Source organism: Oreochromis aureus, linkage group 7 (genome assembly GCF_013358895.1).
Source record: "Oreochromis aureus strain Israel breed Guangdong linkage group 7, ZZ_aureus, whole genome shotgun sequence".
NCBI classification, from domain to species: domain Eukaryota; kingdom Metazoa; phylum Chordata; class Actinopteri; order Cichliformes; family Cichlidae; genus Oreochromis; species Oreochromis aureus.
The window spans coordinates 7,655,925-7,675,119 of NC_052948.1; the positions used below are offsets into that span (position 1 = coordinate 7,655,925).

General features: G+C 38.5%; 2 protein-coding genes across 3 annotated transcripts in view; one reads left to right on the forward strand and one right to left on the reverse strand.

Moving 5' to 3' along the window:
* Nucleotides 1-3: 3 nt before the first annotated feature.
* On the reverse strand, nt 4-10,874 carry fbxo31 (F-box protein 31). Of its 2 annotated transcripts, XM_031759182.2 has the most exons (10): nt 10,305-10,874; nt 8,798-8,869; nt 8,316-8,402; nt 7,833-7,909; nt 7,549-7,716; nt 4,439-4,513; nt 4,212-4,321; nt 3,938-4,091; nt 2,002-2,369; nt 4-1,774 (listed from the first exon to the last, which is right to left on the reverse strand). In XM_031759182.2, the coding sequence occupies exons 1-10, from the start codon at nt 10,726-10,728 to the stop codon at nt 1,552-1,554; spliced, it is 1,758 nt and encodes a 585-aa protein (XP_031615042.1). In that variant the 5' UTR covers nt 10,729-10,874; the 3' UTR covers nt 4-1,551. The 2 variants fall into 2 exon arrangements, with proteins under 2 accessions (XP_031615042.1, XP_031615048.1); XM_031759188.2 differs by lacking the exon at nt 8,316-8,402 and having other exon boundaries at nt 10,305-10,864.
* Nucleotides 10,875-16,096: 5,222 nt separating this feature from the next.
* Nucleotides 16,097-19,195, forward strand: part of LOC116335492 (BTG3 associated nuclear protein) — a 38,056-nt gene continuing 34,957 nt past the window's right edge. Inside the window, exon 1 of the mRNA XM_031759199.2 lies at nt 16,097-16,335. The gene's annotated coding sequence lies outside the window, so the exon portion shown is untranslated. The remainder of the gene's footprint in view (nt 16,336-19,195) is intronic.

Genomic DNA, 19,195 nt, shown 5'->3' on the forward strand with positions numbered 1-19,195 from the left:
TTCTTTTCCATTTTTTTTTTCCCTTTTTTATTTATTTATTACTGAGAAGAGCGCTTAAGCTGAAAAGCTCCCTGAAGTCTGATGTGAGCAGTTCAATAGGTCAAACTTAGTTTTCCACAAATTCAGGCATATGGCATTGAAAATAGTACAAAGCAACACTTTTAAAAGGCAAATCATTCAAACAGCTGGGTTCACAGCGAAAATAAAGTATCAAACAAATACACTAAAGTTGAGATGAATTTAATGGAGTGACAAAAAGGAAACAAAACAACGCTTTAGCATATATCTATTTTTTGCAAATATTAGTAAAACTGCAGTCTGATATAAAAGTGCTGGCCAGTGGTTTTCAAATGATTCAATATATTGCCCAGAAAAGTGCACTTGGAGTAGGAAAGCTACTGGGCATCACCATCAGGCCATAATGAGACATACAGACACTTACTTGGTACTGCGCTGTTAGATCGTATAATGTTCAGCTACTAGGTCTAGAATTTAAAACAACTGGGAAACCTGTAGGGAATAGCTTTGCAGGTATAAAGCCAGGCAAACACTGTGTCAGCCATTGAAACGAACAACAAACTCAATACATTTCAAAGGTAAGTGAAGCTTCAGTTTCATACCATAGTTACAGAAGCACAAACTGTCTAACGCTGATACTTTGAATAAATCCAGATTATGTATCTGTTATCGTTAACACAATACAATTCATTTTTCCATCTTATGTAATATTTCAGGTGTGGTGATATTAAGTATGTCTGATGTTGCTGAAAGACATAAACATCTGACCAAAGCCGGCTGATGTAGGTGCCGTGTGTGATAAGACGTCAACGGGTCAACAGTTAGAAAACTGCCCAGTTGTAAAACATATTCAGCAATTCTATTTGACACCATACAATGAATGAAACTTAAAACATGTTTGTTGTACTTAATACTCGTCTGTCCTTGTGTCACTAATGTCGGGCAAAGAGAAAAACACCTGAGATGCTGTCTTTTCTAAAGTCTGGATGTCTCTAAAGTAAAGGAAAAAACAGAGAAAAAAAAAAGGCATGCTGCTTTATTGAAAACAAAACAGGTTCAGATAGTGGTTATGAGTGTAAATAAATGCAGCATGCAGTTTAATATGTTGGGCATTGAACTCAGTATAATACTATTATATAGTAGAATACATTGGACACCTTTGTCTTCTTCAAGCACTGCCAAGTACAGACATGAATTTAGAATCAGAGGCACATACAGTTTGACCTATAATAAATGGTGTCATTCCTTTGTTTTTTTTTGTCCTACAGGGAATAAATAAATACATTTGTGACCTGTTATCATGCTGCACTGGAGGATTAAGGTCATACGTTAGGTGAGGACAAACAGTGACATGGGTAGCCTTTCAAAGAGCTTGGATTGGAACAAGCTAAAGTTAGATGGTAACACCCAATGGCTTTCAAACTCTTAAGTTAATCATGATAGTAACATTGCCAGCAGAAGACAGAGGTGTAATTGTGTAAAATGGTTGTTATGATGCCTATTACTGTAGGAGGAGACTTAAAGCTTGGTGCATCAGGATGTCCAGGACTGCATGTTGCGCAGCATGGCCTCAAATCGCTCCAAGTTGGGGGCATGAGCGTGAGGTAAGGTGTCCGTCAGGCGACTGTACAGACTGAAAGACTTCAACTCCAGCCAGATGAAACCAAACCGGTCCTTATCAAATAGCACAAAGAGCCCCGGAGTGCGCTCCGGACTTGTAAAGCCATGCCCAGCAATCAGGCCTGTCCCATAGAAGCTGAAAGACAGATACACGTCCTTATCGATTAATACATTTTGTTACATATATTGACTGGTTCATAAACGTACACTATGTACAGGATATTACAAGCAATAGTGAGCACCAGTATTTTCCTTCATTGATGAATGAATTGTGACCATTACTTAATATCATCGCCCTTTATGGTAAATGCCTTTCAAAATATTTTGAATTATGTAACAAAAGCCTCTTAGCTAATTCCTCACCATTTTCTGCAGGTGCGAGGGTACTCCTCGTTGCGAGCCATGACCCCCATAGGCAAGACAAAAGGCTGCGTTTCAGGATTGGTTCTGCTACTGTGACTAGAGTCACAGCTGTCTGAACAAGCACCGTGATCTGACTCCATCTCCTCTGCTGTGTTGGAACCACCACAGGCCCCTTCAGCTGCACATCTAACTGTGGCAGAAGTGCCATTTTCCTTTTGTTCCTGCTCCCTCTGTACTTCCTCATGCACTCCCATTACTAGCCGTGACAGCTCCTCAATGTTACACTGTTGCTCCAAGTCTGGGAGGACCACAGGCCGACACAGGTTAACATCCAGTGTGAGCTGCCCTGCAGGAACATTGGGATCTCCCTACAGGAAACCGTAAAATCAGAGTATGCACCATGAGTAGATTTACATGCAATGTAAATCCACAGTCTTGAAAAAGAAAAAAACATTTTCAGTTCTAAGGTTTTATGTATCACAACATAATTTGAAAAAAACAAACAAAAAAACACCTAGTCTTAACCAGGTCCGAATGTGTATTTAAAGACTATCTCAGATTAACAATACCACATGATACCATTACAAATACAGAAGCGGTGTGTGAAAAAGTGGACCCCATGATTCAACAGAAACTAATGTTAGCAGCAATAACTTCAAGTAATTGCTTCTGTATGCCTTATGTATGATAACTCATACCCTGGATATGATGAATGTGTTTGCTGAAACTGGTGCTGTGCATTATGGCCAAACAGGGTATTGGGCCTCATTTACTATAATGCGCATGCACAAATCTGTGCGTAAATTGTGCACACGAATGTTTCATGCACAAATCTGTGATTTTAGAAGATTTTTGTGCCTGAATTTGTTGGTACTTTAGGAACAAATTTAGAAGTCCCTCTGACCATGCACTACACCTGAGGAATTTAAAGAAAGGTCTTGAAATGCATACTACTAGTGATACTAATAATAACAATAACACTCATAGTTATTATTAATATTGCCTTTTGGTCGGTTTTTTACAGTTTTCCAAAACACCATGAGACACAAAGTGCTCAGAATTACAAAAAAGGGATGTAAAGAAAAAAAATACTATCACTAAGGAAAAGCACAGCCACCGTTCAGAGGAAACTCATTTCCGCTGTTCATATCCTTTCAGTCACTACCCAAAGTTCATGACCCTAGGTGACGGTGAGGGTGAGAACTTATGAGAGAGAAAGTATTTTTTGCGCAAGGCAAAAACATTTCCCCACAAATATAAGTAAGTGAGGCCCACTGTTGCAGAAGTCTTGTGGTTTGTTCAGATTATACTTTGGAGACCTAAGATGTTCTTTTTAGAGAGAAGAGCATGTCACCCCTTGCAAACAAGCAATCAGAATCAGAATCAGAGCCATACTTGCTAAGTCATTTTCTAGTTGTGCTGTCATGAATTTTAACATTTAACATGCCAACCAAAGCATGTAGAGTCTGAGATGTAGCTCTTGGGTTTCTTGCAATTTTTCTGAGTACTGCAGGGTCTGATCTTAGAGTAAATTTGCTCCTGCAAAGATTTGTTGTCTTCAACTTCTGAATAATCTCTCTTACTGTAGAATGATGGACTTGAAATTGTTTGGAAATGGCTTATATTACTATGCAGATTCCTGCTCACACTCACTGGTGATCAGTTAATCAAGTGCTTTTAATTAACAGCACGTGGTTACTACTTACCGTCTTAATTGCTACGAAAGCATTAAGGGTGTACTTCATTTTTCACACACTTCCAGATTTTTGGCTTAGTTTTCATTAAATAGACAAAAGACACAGTGTAACATGTTATGTCTGGTTGCTCATCTAGGAATGCATGAACAGACTTTGAGAGATTTTAAGCTGCAGGGTCCACATTTAAGAATCACTTTCATTTAAAATGAGTACAACCACTAATAATGATTATTACTTACAGTGAGTTTGGTTGCTCTTGCAGAAGTTCCATGGAAACTAAGCATGACAATCTCCAAGCCATGACTACCATAGGTGCCTTTGAAAAGGCCTGGCTGCAGCAGATCAGAGGGCTTTGCAGGTGGCAGGTAGATCCTTCGGTATGTCAAGCAGTTACTGTCATAGGAAAATAGATGAAAGCATACAGGTTTATTTAGGCAAATTACAATCATTATCATTTTAACATGGAAGTACAGAGAAAAAGTGCATGTAAGCAAAAAAAAAGAAAATGCATACTCATATTGACTAGTATAAATGAACTTCATTAGGATTAGTTCCTGCATGTGCTCATGAAATATTTCTTCCAGTGTCCTCCCCCATTCCTCCTCCAACCATGTCCTGAACTCCTGCACAAACACCCACATCATAAAAAGTTGATAACAGTCCCTGAATTTCACCATCGTCAGCATGCATGGGCTTTAAAAGATAACATACACTTCAGATAGTAAAGGTATTTGACCAACCTCCTGTCTGCCTCCTGGCATGCGGTGATGGTCAGTCTGGTTACATTTTGTTGAAAATTCATCCTTCTTTACTGTCTAAATATAACAGAATATAAGACTGTGGTGTGAATAAGGCACAGCGGGACCACAGATCGTAATTATGAGCCATTTATTTACATCTCATCACACCACAGTACACATCAACCCCTCAGTCCCCATGTTTTAACTCGGCGGGCGTTATTAAGGATGCCGTGCAGGTGCGTCCGCCCTCCCTACACGGCACCGCAGACCACGCCCCACCACAAAGACATATAAAAAACAGGGTTCGTGCGCCTTTTTTCAGGGTCAAATTCAAGCACTTTTAAGCACTTTCAAGGTCCTTTTCAAGCTTTTCCAGCACACACCCCCCCGCCCGCCAAAAAAAAAAAAAAAAAGAAAGAAAGAAAAGAATGCATGTTTCAATTCGCATCACCTCAGTAAGACCATGTGAAAAGACACCTTTGCTCCCCTTTTGTTAAGACATAGAAAAATACCCCACATAAAAATACTGCAAAAGGAAACGGCCGCCTTATATACATAGTGTATAAACTCAAAATGCACATTTCACTTAAAAATTAAGATGTGAAAATGTGAACAAATCAACTTGTTAGATATTTTTCTGCTGTTGAAAAAAACAACAACAAAAAAAAAAAACAGAAATAAGTCTTCTCATCAGATATTGATGCTTCTTTCCTGTGTGACAAAAAATAGATGTTTGTTTGTTTGTTTGTTTTTTAAGTTAATTCCCAATAAAACTGTTTTATTGCTAACTACATTGCTGTCTGTATTATTGCTGAAGTCCTAAATGATCACCTTTAAAGTGTTTGTGCTAATAACATCATGTCAGACAGGCATGGAGAACAGCACTGACTGAGAGGCTTTGAACAGATCACATAGTTCAATTCAACATATAAGACTTTAAGAATGCACAAGCATCTACTTAAAATCTAATTTATCATCCGTGATATTATTATGTACAATTCAATGTATTTTGTTCATCTCCTTAAATAAACAGGCAGCCTTAAAGTATGAAATATTCATATACAAATACACATAAATGTGTGTACTGTCTGAGTGGCTGATAGTGTCCCACAGGCCTCAGTGTGAACTTGAAGACATTTATAATGTTTAAGGAGTTTAATGTGTAGGTGCTGACGATAAACACATTTTGAATGAAAGCCGGGGAACTTGGGTAGCACAGAAACAAGTGGCTATTCTTTGTGACCATATGGATCGGTCCCTCATATTACCATTGTTTCACCCAAAGGCACCAAGTTAATACTTAAAAAAGCTGCAGCAATACACACAAATATAAACAGTACTTGGTGACAACTTTGCTTTTAGCCTTTAACCCTCTGGTGTCCAGGGTATAATTGGTCGTTTTTGACTACTTTTGATTTGGCCTCTATATTTCACCTTTACCTTTCACCTTTATTTCAGCACAATTTATCTAAATTCAGACATAATTTAAAATACGAGTAAAAAGTGATATTTTTGACTGTAAAAACCACAAGCATGTTTAAGGAATCATTTTCATAACTTGAAATGCAAATTGTACATTTTTTTAAAAAATATGCACAAGTTTTGCAAACAACAAAGTTGCATGGTACTATTTACCTAAAAAAAATGCAGCCAAGGCTCAGACGTTTTTTATATAACCATTTAAATCTATTTACAGAACAATCAGGTGCTCTGCGTCAAATAAGAAGGCACACAAATTATTTATGCAACTCCAAAAAATAGTTTGTGTCCACTATAACACAGATGAGAACAGCACAGGGATAAACCTGCAGGTTTGACGGCAGGTGTGTCACTCAGCGTTTACACTGCAATCTGCCTTTGGTGGCTTTTTGCAGCAACTGTGACATTCACTAGTAGAACTGACACACAAAACAAAAACTACACACTAACTACACAAGACAACACACTACCTTGAGACTCCAAACACGGCAAACGTCACAAATCTCTCACGTATCAAAACTCTCTCTCTGTCTTTCGCTCACTCGCTCTCTCTCTCTTTCGCCGGTCACTCCTAAAACTTCCCCCTCCTCCCAAACGACCAAATTGCACATGTTGCCATATCATTTTTTGATTGGTCGACATGGTACATTTTTCCACCAATAGGAAAGGAGTGTTTTTCTTTTTTCACTCACAAGCAAAGCGTCTTTGCTAGCGCTCTCCATAGAAAACGCCGTTTTTACCGTTTCTTCCGAGAGTAAACGCCACTGTTTTATTAAAAACAAAAACACCGGTTTTACGTGGCCTATCAACACAGTTTAAACACTGGTATATAGCTTGAAGTCCGCACGTTTGAATCAAGTTTAAATGGAGACTCTGGGTCGACCCCAGAGGGTTAATCAGAAAGCCTTAAGTTGGCTAGTTATGTATCGGGCTAATGTTTAAAGCTTTCACTTGAGTAAATTAACTCATATCACTGCTAAGTAATGTTAGCTAAGTTCACAGCATATTCCATAATAGCGCTGCCATACTGCATCACACTCAGTGCATTTCAATCATTTCTCCAGCGAGTTTGATAGCTTGCAAAATAATAATCATAATTTTAAAAAATTGCATGCGTAACATACACGTACTGGAAAATTATTTACTAGCACTCACCTATCATGCGACTGGAGAGCGCAAACTCCGCCACTGTCGTTTTCCATCATACACTCATTAAACAGCAACCTACAGGTATGTTAGCGCACTCATCCCCGACTGGCCGAGGGAGGGGCGGGGACACGCGTTGAAACAGACGCAAGGCAGCCCAGGCAGGGAAATTTTGCTTTTACATTTTGCGACTCATTTTTATTTCTCTATCTGATAAGAAAACTATTTAATCAGATAGTTATTTGTGGTGAATGAAATACAGTTACATTTTCAAGCACTTTCAAGCACCACATCTGAAATCCAAGCACTTTCCCAACCTTGAAAAGACAACATTAAAATTCAAGCATTTTCAAGGATTTCAAGCACCCGTACGAACCCTGAAAAAAATTACATACTTTGATAAGATATTAAACTCAAACTAACATCATCTATTTGTGTCAAGAAAGACAGTATCACCCCGCTTTTTCAAATGCGTAAACCCTTACCTGTATGTCTCCTTTGTGAGGACCTTTGTGTCCATACATGCACTCCACAGTGGCCTTGTTGCTCTCCATCATGTGGATCCGGAAGAGTGGGCGCCTTCTCATGGGGTCCTCCACGCGGGGGTCGTGAGGTGGCAAATACATCCAGCCAATGATGAACAAACCGTCCACCTGATTGAGAATGAGAAATATTTTGAAGAATTTACCTGCACTACTAAATTATATGTTCCTTTATACCAATATTTACTATATGTAGCAGTTTTGTGCAAAAGAGGCAAACTACCTACCACAACATTGAGCAATCCACCATAAGGGCCAATGTCAGGCTGCCATAGGCCCAAAATATGCCTGTATGGGTGAAGTACTGTAAAACAAGAGCATAATAATACACCATACCATTATGGTGCACTGCTTCACTTGAGGTTTAACATTAGCTCACTGTCTGGTTGACAAAAACAAACAAACACCAGGAGATGTTAAAAAACACTCAACTTTTTGTTTATGAGCCAAAGGGAAGAAATGTGTAAACTGACAGTGTTCCTGTCAACCAAGTTTCTGAACAACACACACAGCACACCTGTCTACCTGGCTTCCCATTTCATTTTCAATATTCATACAAGAAGCTCAGGGGATATTTTTTAATAAACATAACCATAACACGCAGGCTACATTGCACTGCTATGACTGTGGCTTGCAGATTAAGTCAATAAAAGTCACCCCACACGTAACCCATCATGCTGCAGCCTCCACTTAGAGGCCCATGTACATACAGTGTGTATACACGTCTCTATAGTCCATGTGCTCGTAGTCCGGGAGGAGCTTCATAAAGCGCCCAGACTTCACTCGTGGGTTGACACCTGCACGGGCACAACACAGGCATGTGTAGAGCAGCTGCGGGCCAGGGCGAGCTCAGTCCAAATGGAGCTCTAATGAATGCAGCAATGTGCCAAATCAATTCATCCAAAACCCAGTGGCTTTTCCTGCCAGTTTGCTTCCTATGTTTGGTGGAAGCTGGTATTAAAAAATAAATAAATGTTGCTCTAATTTCTGCTGATATACAACACTTTAAAACCTATACCATGAGAAGTTTACACATATATATATGTAACTGTCAGATTTTTTTCCCTTTTTGAACCAGTAAATATTAAATGCATCAAAATATGAGTGTCCGATCACAGAATAACCTAAATGAGCAGTAATGACCCAGCTTCACTAGATCATTAATATGTGACATGAGAGCTGAGAAACTAACGTTTAACATAGAGATCCTGGCTAGTCACTCCTCCTGCTTCCACCTTCCTCAGATCTTCCTTCATGCCAAACTCTGCAAGGAAAAAAAAAACATGACAAAACAAAACTCAGTTTGATTAAGACTTTGATTATAAAGATAATCACACTTATAATTAATGTGATAAATAACCTTAGTATTAATCTAATTGAGAACAAGCAGTGAGGTGAAAACATTTCAGATATTCCTTGAGTCATTTCCCCTTTAAATTGAGATCAGCTAAATAAAGACTTTATAGGGCAAAGTTAAACCCCAGTCATCACACACAGACCTGACCAGATCTGACTTGGACAAATTCTCAGGCAAACAGAGCCAAAAGCATGAGCAACAGTTTCAACAGAAATCCAAAAATAGGAAAATGAAAACGCTTTTGGAGAGTGCTCTGATTTCTAAATTCCGTTTGTACAAAAGAGAGATCTAATTAGAGTAAGACCTTAAAAGAGAATGTGTGTATGTGTGTAGTAAAAGTACTAGTGGTGACATCTGTTGCTGATATTAATTGCTCTTATTGAGCAGTAAGTAATGTCTCTCAGGGCCACTGAAATGAGGACTTGCTTATAAAGCACTTTCCAAAAGTCATCATGTTACTGTCTTTGATGCTTTTCAGACATGTTTATTCTCCTTGTTATTCTCTGCCAGACATTTGAGAAAATGTCTCCTAGTTTAAACGGCTGGTATCCTAAATGTGTTTTACTTTTCAAGTCAGGACTGGAAGGTTAACTCACATGCTAATGTTTTGAAATTCCAACACTCATGTTTCATCGAAGACTTAATTTGGCTATTACTGATGCACTAGTATATTGCATTTTCCTAGTTAATAGATTGGTTATGCATCCACAAAAAAATGACAGAAAATAATAAATGCTTATTGCACAAATATGTTTAAGTGGCTCATTTTTTTACCTAATCGGCTATTTTATAATTTGCATTTTTCTAATTACTTGCAACTGGCTATTACTGGCAATTTATTTTTAAACTTTGCACGTTGCATGTTTCAAAACACTGACAATGAGCTGGGAAAGCAGGAAGTGAATCTTCAGATCTATCAATTTATGCTCGTTAAGATTACATAGACTGTGAGTGAACCGCCTTTGTTGAACCCTGTCATCTGCAGTCACCTAAGATAATCGCAGAGAGGGCTTGGTCAGGGCCTGCATCAAAAGTCTAAACAGCTACACAGAATGGCTGACATGGCCCAAATGAGAGTCACAGGCCTTGGTCTATTCTTAAGCAGCTGTGCCTACAGAGCCAGCAGCTGGGTTATGGTGGGGTAATTTCCTTCATATTTCCTGCAGAGATCAATTGAAATGCTTTTAAGGGAACTCGTTTCCGCGAAATCAGCTGATACATAAATTCTTACGACAAGGAAGAAGGTCGGACACTCTGATCAGAGACCCGAGCTTTATATATCGGTCTTACGTTATCGCTCTATGTTTAAATTACATTAACCGTCCACGGCTGCTGCATTTACCTTCAATGCATCGCCTTCTCCAGATGGTTTCCGTCTTGAGGAGTTGTCTGAATTTCTTGCAAACGAGGGCAACATTTGATAGAGTTGTTCCGGGAAGCAAGGAGAATATTTCCACTAAAAGCTCCGGTGGTAATTCCGCTAAAGACTGGGGGTGTGGAGGTCCCGTGCTCGTGCGATCCAGAAAGCACCCTGTGTTGACACGACCGCTGCCATATTCGTAAGCGTCACTCGGCCCTGCAGTGGCTGCTACGCCGCGCTCTGGGCCTCCGCAAGCACCTGCGTCGAATCTCCCTTTGCCCACGATCCGCTCCTCTTCCTCCTCGTCCATGTCGGAATCGCTGCCTTGATCCTGCTGGTTATGCCTCTGTCGCCTTCGGCACCTCCGAGACTGACCAACTCCGCAGAGCCTGGCACAAACAGCCATCCGTAGTTACCAAACAGGCAACATTACATCACTACAACACATCCATCAGCTGCAGTGTGCCTGATCCTTCCCCGTCCTCGCGAGCATGGGCAAAGGCATTTCATCTGACGTCACAATGTTCCCGTACAGTGCGTAGTTTGTTGCTTTTGAACATAGAGCGACGATAGTGTGCAGTAGCTTCTGCAGTTACGCAAGTTTATGAGGGTAGCCTATGCCTGAAAGACAATGCTCTCTGTAACGGCTTACTACCACAGGGTTTAAAGGTCAAGGATCAACTCGTGTCACACAGCTGCAGAGTTTGCAGTGACTGGTCCTGTTTAAGTTAGGAAAAAACCTTAGAAAGTCACCCTCTAAAAGATCAGTTTACTGTTGTTTAAAATAGTAACATTAGTCTTTATTAAATGCTTTCATTCAAAATAAGCACGAACTCTCGCAGAATAATATCCAAATTGATAGCCAATAATTGCATTTTAACATTTATGTTTTAGGTTGTATATTTGTCGAGGTGGGAGGTGTTTTTGTTCTCTGTGCACTGTGCCATCAACTAGGGATCAAAACAGCACTCTTTATAAGACAGGCATTGATAAACCAATACCTGTTAGCTATTTCTAGTGCTAATTTAACATTGATTGCTTGTTATTCTACTAAGGTTTTGTTAAACACAATATTATCTGTGAGTTAGTTTATGTAAAGCAGTTTTGTACAGTGTGTTGTTCACACTCCTGAATGAAAAAGATACAAAGTTAGTTTGAAGACTAGCTAGATTCTAATCAATAAGATTCCTATTTTTATTACTTTTTCTCACTTTTCGCCAGCTCACTTCATATCCTCGCCAATGATTGCCTTTTGAGTTATTTTGTCCTTTGCTCATTTTTCTGTCAAACATTATTTAAGGACTGCCCTTCCTTTCACTCACTGACACTTTTCATCTTCACACGGGGTGTCAGTTTTGATTTAGCCGTCCATTTGTGTCAGGGAAAAAGAAATTTCTATTATTTATCAATCAAATGCCACCCTGAATTCCAAAAACTGAAATTTTAATCTTCTTGCACCTTAAGCAGTTTCCACTTTTCAGTGGAAGGGGAATGTTTGGTCAGGATGTTTTCCATAGTTGTCCTTTTTTCACATTAATATATAGCAGGAACCAGTCTGCTACAGGCAGATTCACATATTATTAAAAATACTCTTATAGATGAGAGAGAGACCTGACAGGGATCACATGAATCACCAGTTTCCATGCAGCAAATGCACTTGAATGTTATCTGTACCATTCACATATTACTGCAATCCAAGATCACACGGACTTTGAACTTGGGAGCTAGAAGACCAGCTACTATGCAATCCACTGTACTGGGACATTTCCATTCACATGGCTGTGGCAAGGTCTAGATAAGGTCAGGCGTGCGGTGCATGCCTGAAATGACTTGTGATATGATTTAACCAACCATTATTACTACAACCAGTGTATACCACCTATCTCTAAGAAATGTCAATTTTCTGAGCTCATCAACTTTGTGTCTTTGCCATATTTTCTATATTTCCCACAAAGATCATTATTATTCTATTCATGTCCTATAGTATGCTTAAGATCAGAAATTCAAGAATTTAAGAGGTTCTCATTCCCATAATAACCTTAAAAGCAGATATTCATCTCACACTATCTTGGGAGCAACCAACTGCATTGCCGCCCTTATTGGAAATGTTTAACACTGGTGGTCATGCTTTCTTTATCCATACCTGAACAAGACAATGGTGAACAGCATGTGATAATATCTACTAATAAAATAATATCTCTAGTGGCCTTTCAGCACTGGAGCCATTCTCTGGGCATCCCACTTTCAGAGATGTCAGGGAGGCCAAACTGTGAATGAAACCACATGTTTCAATAAAAGTACTGCCTTTATTTAGCTAAAGCTAAATAACCACAATACAAGGATAATAAGAAGAAAGGACTGAGATGTTTCTGATCACTTGTTTCTAGGAATAATGCAGTATAAGTCATCGTTCCTGCAGTTTGTATCTAATATAGACTAATCTAATACCAGTAAACACTTCCTTCAGATGCTCCCATATTCAAAACACCATTAACTAGACATCTGCCACTTAGGCACTTGATGTATGTAGGCGAGTATAATTGTAATCCTTTTGGCCACAATCTACAAACTTTCCCTGATCCTGCCTAAGCTGAGCTTTATGTTCCCATCTTCTAGAGCTTGCTGGATTAGAGGCATTTTGAAAGGTTAAACCTCAACAGCTGGAGCTCTGAAATGCCTACACCCAACAGATATCTCCACCAAGGATTACTCTGAAAACAAGAAAGGCCAAAAAAGAAAAAAGGGAAAAAAATGACACAGCTGGGAAGACACTTGTCTTTTCTAAGAAAGATGGGTGAGTGTCTCCACATTTAATGAATCAAATCAAATCAAAATTTATTTATATAGCACATATTAAAACAACAGTGTTGACCATAGTGCTTCACAGTCAGTAAAAGCATGAGACAATTAAAACAAACAATAAAACAGGACAACAAACAATAGGTAACAACACAACAAGCTAGAACAGCCAACTAGTTAGAATCAAAAGCCAAAGTAAAAAGATAAGTTTTAAGACGTGATTTAATAGACTGGATAGACTCGGCAGTACGAATATGAACAGGGAGGTTATTCCACAGTCTAGGTGCCACAGTTGCAAAGGCCCGGTCACCTCTCAACTTCATTCGGGACCTAGGTTGTGCTAGGAGCCTGTGATTGGACGATCTAAGTGCTCTGTTGGGATTGTATAAGTGGAGTAGATCAGAAAGATAGCTGAATTTTATTTAGAATTTTAAAAGTAAACAAAAGAATTTTAAAATCTATGCGATATTTAACAGGGAGCCAATGTAATTTGGCTAAAATTGGAGTTATGCGTTCATAGATTCTCGTACCTGTTAAAAGACGCACAGCTGCATTTTGAATTAACTGAAGCCGGTAAAGAGAAGAGTGTTGGAGGCCCGAGTAGAGGGAGTTACAGTAGTCCAATCTGGATGTGATAAATGCGTGGATAAGCTTTTCAAGGTCCTTTAAAGGAAGGAATGGCTTTGCTTTAGATATCTGACGCAACTGGCAAAAGCTGTTTTTTACCACAGTGGAGACCTGTTTCTCAAGTTTAAAAGAGCCATCCAGGAACACTCCAAGGTTTCTTACAGTGAGCGAGAGATCTAACTGGTCTAGCGGAGTGTGACTACCAAAGACTATGATTTCGGTCTTATTCTCAATCAATGTAAGAAAATTATGTGATAACCAAATTTTAACTTCATGCAAACAGTTGAACAGAGGTTGCAAAGAAGCAGACACATCGTATTTCAAAGGTGAATAAATCTGGATATCATCAGCATAACAGTGAAAGGAGATGTTGTATTTTCTAAAGATTAATCCCAACGGCAACATGTACAAAGAGAAAAGAGCAGGACCGAGCACGGACCCTTGAGGCACACCACAATAAATAGGGGCAGAAGCCGAGGAGTGTTGCCCCATAGCAACAGAGAACGACCTCTCTGAGAGGTAGGATTTAAACCAAGTTAAAACCGTACCTTTGAGACCAACAACATGTTCCAATCTTGATAGAAGAATGTTGTGGTTAACCGTGTCAAAAGCAGCAGTCAATGAAGGCTAAACAATGAACATTCTGGCAGCAACACTCATAATAGTAATCACCGGAGACAACAGCAACACAAAGAAGTACTTGCTCATACAGTAAATCTGTTTCCTGTTCTCTTTCTGACCCTCTGAAATGTTGTCATTCTCTAAATGGACTAGGACATGAAGAGGAAAATCAAGGAGGCCCAAACAATGAATAAAACAAAGGATTATATTCATAAAATAACTCCGAAATAAAAACAAAAAAACAAACAGTAGACATTTAACAATAAAATAAGAAAAAGGAAGGGAAATGAGCGAACCATGTATGGTGCATACTGTTTTCAACAGAAAACACCAGAAAGCAACTCACACATCCCCATACGCTACCAAAATATCCTCTCTGCTTTTTGCACTCCAAGTTCTGATTAGACGAGTGACAGTAGGTTAACCTTACACAGCAGTATGAAAGATCTAATATTTTTCATCGTAACTACTGGAAACTGACACCTCTTCCTAGGCATATGAATCTAAACTTACCAGGTTGAATGAGGAAAGTCTTTTTTAGACATATCAGAGGAGATGTATGGCAGAAAATTCTCCCATGGTAGCACACTGGTGTGCATATAAGAATATGTTATTTTTAATATATTTTAGGCAGACATGAATTCCAGTCAGGCACAGCCCTTCTGCATTACAATTAGTACTACGAACTGAACCTGAGTCCTTTTAAATAATGCTATCTAGCTCTACCTATACAGCTCTTAATGATGAACAGTGCAACCACTTGTGGAGAGTTAATAGACACTTAATCTAGTGAGTGTAATAACATACTATCTGCTGGATTTTCTTATTCTTGTATTACCCAGTGGAACAGAAAAATGCCTAAAAACAGTGTGTCAAATCCCTGCCTAGCTGAAAGATGGACTGAGCCTGCCAGTGGCTCCACCTGCTGGTCATTTGCTGCTTTTACTTGTAGCACTCACCACCTCTTCACCACAGCTGTTGTTTTCATTCCTTGAGAGAGTTACATTTTAATGCAAAGCAATATGCTCTATACTAGATAATGGCATATTCTATGATATTAATACATAAAATAAAATATATTATTTCTATAAGTTATTCTTCCTTATCCTGCAACATTTTGCATGTATTAATCTTCCTCTATTGTTAACGTGTTTATTTGATTATAATAAACTCCTCTATATGTTCACTGAAGACCAAACAAGTACATGTAAAACGCTTGATAAAAATACACTTGCGCTTCAGCTGACCTTGGATTTTGTAATGTTTCAGTTGAATTTCCTTTTTGGTTGTTGTATATTATCATTTTGCTAATTATCTGTCTCAGAAATAAACATCAGAGTCATTTACATTGTGAACAATAGTTAGTGGGCTGCTTAATTTCTTGTGCCAAATCATCTACATAAGAGGGTAAATAATGTAGAGGAAAATAAACCCATTTGCTCCAATCACTGGGAAACCAAAATACTAAAATACAGTAATATATACTCTAAGGTATCTACGGATGCAAACAAAGGCTTGGATTAAATCAAGATAACAAACAACCCTGAGGAGTTGGATTACAATGAATGTAAGAAACGTTTACTGGACGGTTAAAAAATACAGGGTTAAACAAACATGTTATCCGTTTATGCAATCTCGCTGCTTGCCACAGAGGCTTTATTAAGATACTGTGCTTTGGCGCAGTTATTATCATGCGGTATTATGATGATGTCGAATAAACTGTACAATTTAATCGATGTCGGCTTTTTTCAGATTTAGATAAAACAGCTTGAAAAGAAGCAGTCGTGCAGTCTGTGACTGGCGTCTGCAGCGGTGACGAGCGGTCTCCTGCAGACTGAGCTCCCTTGAATGAGCGTTGAGGAAACCTCCGTGTGTGAAGCACACGAAGGCAAGGTCTCATCTCTCGCGAGGAACGACGCCATTATCGGAAACTCTACAAACAACACGAGAATTCACCATTCACACGGTAATATAACCCAATCTTACACGGTACATGTGTTGTGTGCGAGAATGAGAAGAGAAGCTGCATCAAAATCACAATTAATTTAACGATTGCTTCAGCATTAAACGAATCTTGCATTACGCTCCAAAGGCCTTTAGGCCCAACTAGCATGCTAACTACCACGCTAGCTTAAATAGCGTCTCCTTTAAGTTAGCATGCAAGCTTTCAAATCCGATTTTGTAGCGGCAGCTAACATTAGCTGCTAGTTATGATTTTGCTGACGCTAATTAACCAGTGAAAAATAAATTAAATATCCGTAGTACAGTAGTTTTGCACCGCATGTCTAGTCGCATTACATAAATACATAACAAATAGATGCTCCAAGTTTGTTTTCCTCCGTTTATTCGCCTGTATTTAGCATCGTCAGACCCCCGCCCAGTTAACTAACCAATCTAAAGCTCGTTAGTTGGGCTAGTAGACGTTTACCAGCTCCGTGCTATTTCTTTATATTTGTAGCAAACTGTAGTAATCTAGGCTAAGCAGCTAAAGTCTAAAGAAAATGGTCTGAAACAGCTGTGTTTCCTTATAGCTAGCCACTATCACAGGTAACGGTTGCGCTTAAAAAAAAGCGCCAGGAGCTTTTGCAATTTCAGACCGTTTTACATAGGGCTTAATTTAGTTGGGCTACTCTAAAACTGATTATTGCTCATTTTATGTTGGGCATACCATTCAGATAAACCCCCTTATATAAATGGTATGTGTCTCCAGTAACAAAGTTTCCTTTGTGTAAGTTTAAGGACAAAGCACACATTTATTCTTTTTTTTATTTAAAGTAATGTCACAAACTATTACTCTTAAGCTGCTATCGATGCTTTTGTAAGCTACGTAGAGCCAGGCCCACATAAAATGTCGTACTTTGATTATTATTGTAATTTTTCCTCATGCATCTATGCTTTTTTTGCCATGTTTGGAAAACGAGGAAATGAATCAGGAAGACAAAGCTGCAAGATTATGACACTGGATATAATTTCTCATACACACAACATGATTGTTAGTTTATTCGTGGGTGTTATGAGGATATAAGCCTTGTATTTGCAATGGATGGGTCCTTCTCTCACACATTTTAATTGAGGTGCTGTGCATTTTTGGAGTAATAGATTAAAAAAAAAAAAAGTTCCACAAGTGCGCTAAAAATGTGTTGGTGTTAGCATTTGTATTACTGCTCCAACATTTTCTTTCCAAAATGTGGACAAATCACTAAAGCAATTGTGCAGTTATGACACAAAGAGTAGGGAAACTGAACGTAGGCAAATAAAGCAATGCAACAAATGAAAAGCAGCAGCTAAAATCTGGTGAATAATACAGAATTTTTTTCAATATTTGGCTATACATACAGGCTCAAAAGAGGACAACTTAGTTCATGTATTCAAGTGGACTGATACAGGTATCAAAGGTTGCAAATACTCTACTGCAACTTGAAAAAGTAAATTAGTTTGGAGTGTGCAAGTGTTAGATCTTTATTGGGTGACTGAATTTGACAGTTTTGTGGCAGTTACTTTGTCAATTATTTGTTGTGTAAAGGTAGCTTATTAAAAGTGTAATCCTAACTTGGAGTATGTATGACTATTAGGACCACATTAAGAAAAAATATATTCTCAATTGCTTTGAGATTAAAGTCAAAATACTATTGTAAGGAATTTTTTTTTTAAATGTGGCGATTATAATTGTTGCTTCAAAACAAACTGCCACAGTTGCTATACCCTCTGAGTTAGTGAAATCGTACTTAAGAATCAGTTTTAGTAAGAAGGAAGGATATGATTTCTCATTTCCTGATAACTATAAGGTGATAAGTTGAAAAGATGCTGCAGAAAGATGCATCTGGTCAGACAGAAAAAGACACAAACTAGAAGAGTGGGTTTGTACAAAATTAAATGACTGGTAATGGACAGATGTAAGGTTATCGATGGTTTCACTCTTGTCCAATAAAGAGGGTGTATGTTGTATCACAGAAGGGCTAATTAATTTGTTTCACTAACTCAACTAAACAAGGGATTTTGTACAGGGTATAGAAAACATGGCAGTTTGTCTTGAAACAACAATGATAATCTCCACATTTCCACAACTTTATTATTAAAATGATCAACAGTACTGCTTTTCTGTTTTCTGCTAAAGCACTTTCTGGATGGATGCAAACTGCATTTCGTTGCCTTGTACTTGTGACATGTGCAATGACAATAAAGTTGAATTCAGTTCTATTCTATTGTTTTAATGTGCTGCTAATATTCTGTTGTAGTCACTGCCACTTTGCAGTGTTACTCAGGACACAGGCATTTAAGTAGAGATCTATCTTTTGTTATTCAGTCCAGAGTTGTACGTGGTTTAAGGATATGGAGTTGCTGTGTGAGGACAAGAAAAGATCAAACTTAACTAAACATTTCAAATGTTTCTACTGGAGGAGAGAACTTTTAAAGTTGTCCTATTAATAACAGAGTGGTTATCATAGTAGTATAGTTATTATATAAAGATACACTTGATGGAAGAGGACGTTTGAGATTACATAACAAAAGTAAACCTTGGGGCGCACACAACACGAATACTGCTAAGGTCAATACTTTAATAACATTATAATAATTTTAACAGCACACACCCAAACGTACCCAACCAAACATTTGAGCATAACTTGTAGAACATCAGATACAAACATAGTAGGTGTTATGAAAACTTCAAACTTCATGTAAAAGATAAATGTCACAAATGTCTTTTTCTGAAATCCTGCGGTGAATACTTGACTTGAGGATGTTGACCACTGCCACAAATTGTAACGGAAAGTTTCAAATGATGGATTGATCTGAGAAGCTGAGGGACACTGTATGCTCATGTCACC

What these genes read in the sequence shown, in the direction of transcription:
- fbxo31 (XM_031759182.2), bottom strand. Translation starts at nt 10,728, where the DNA reads ATGGCTGTTTGTGCCAGGCTCTGCGGAGTTGGTCAGTCTCGGAGGTGC. An exon ending in ATTTATACTAGTCAATATGA is followed by an intron (nt 4,092 to 4,211) that starts GTATGCATTTTC and finishes TTCCTATGACAG; the next exon opens with TAACTGCTTGACATACCGAA. An exon ending in CCTCGCACCTGCAGAAAATG is followed by an intron (nt 1,775 to 2,001) that starts GTGAGGAATTAG and finishes TCTGTCTTTCAG; the next exon opens with CTTCTATGGGACAGGCCTGA.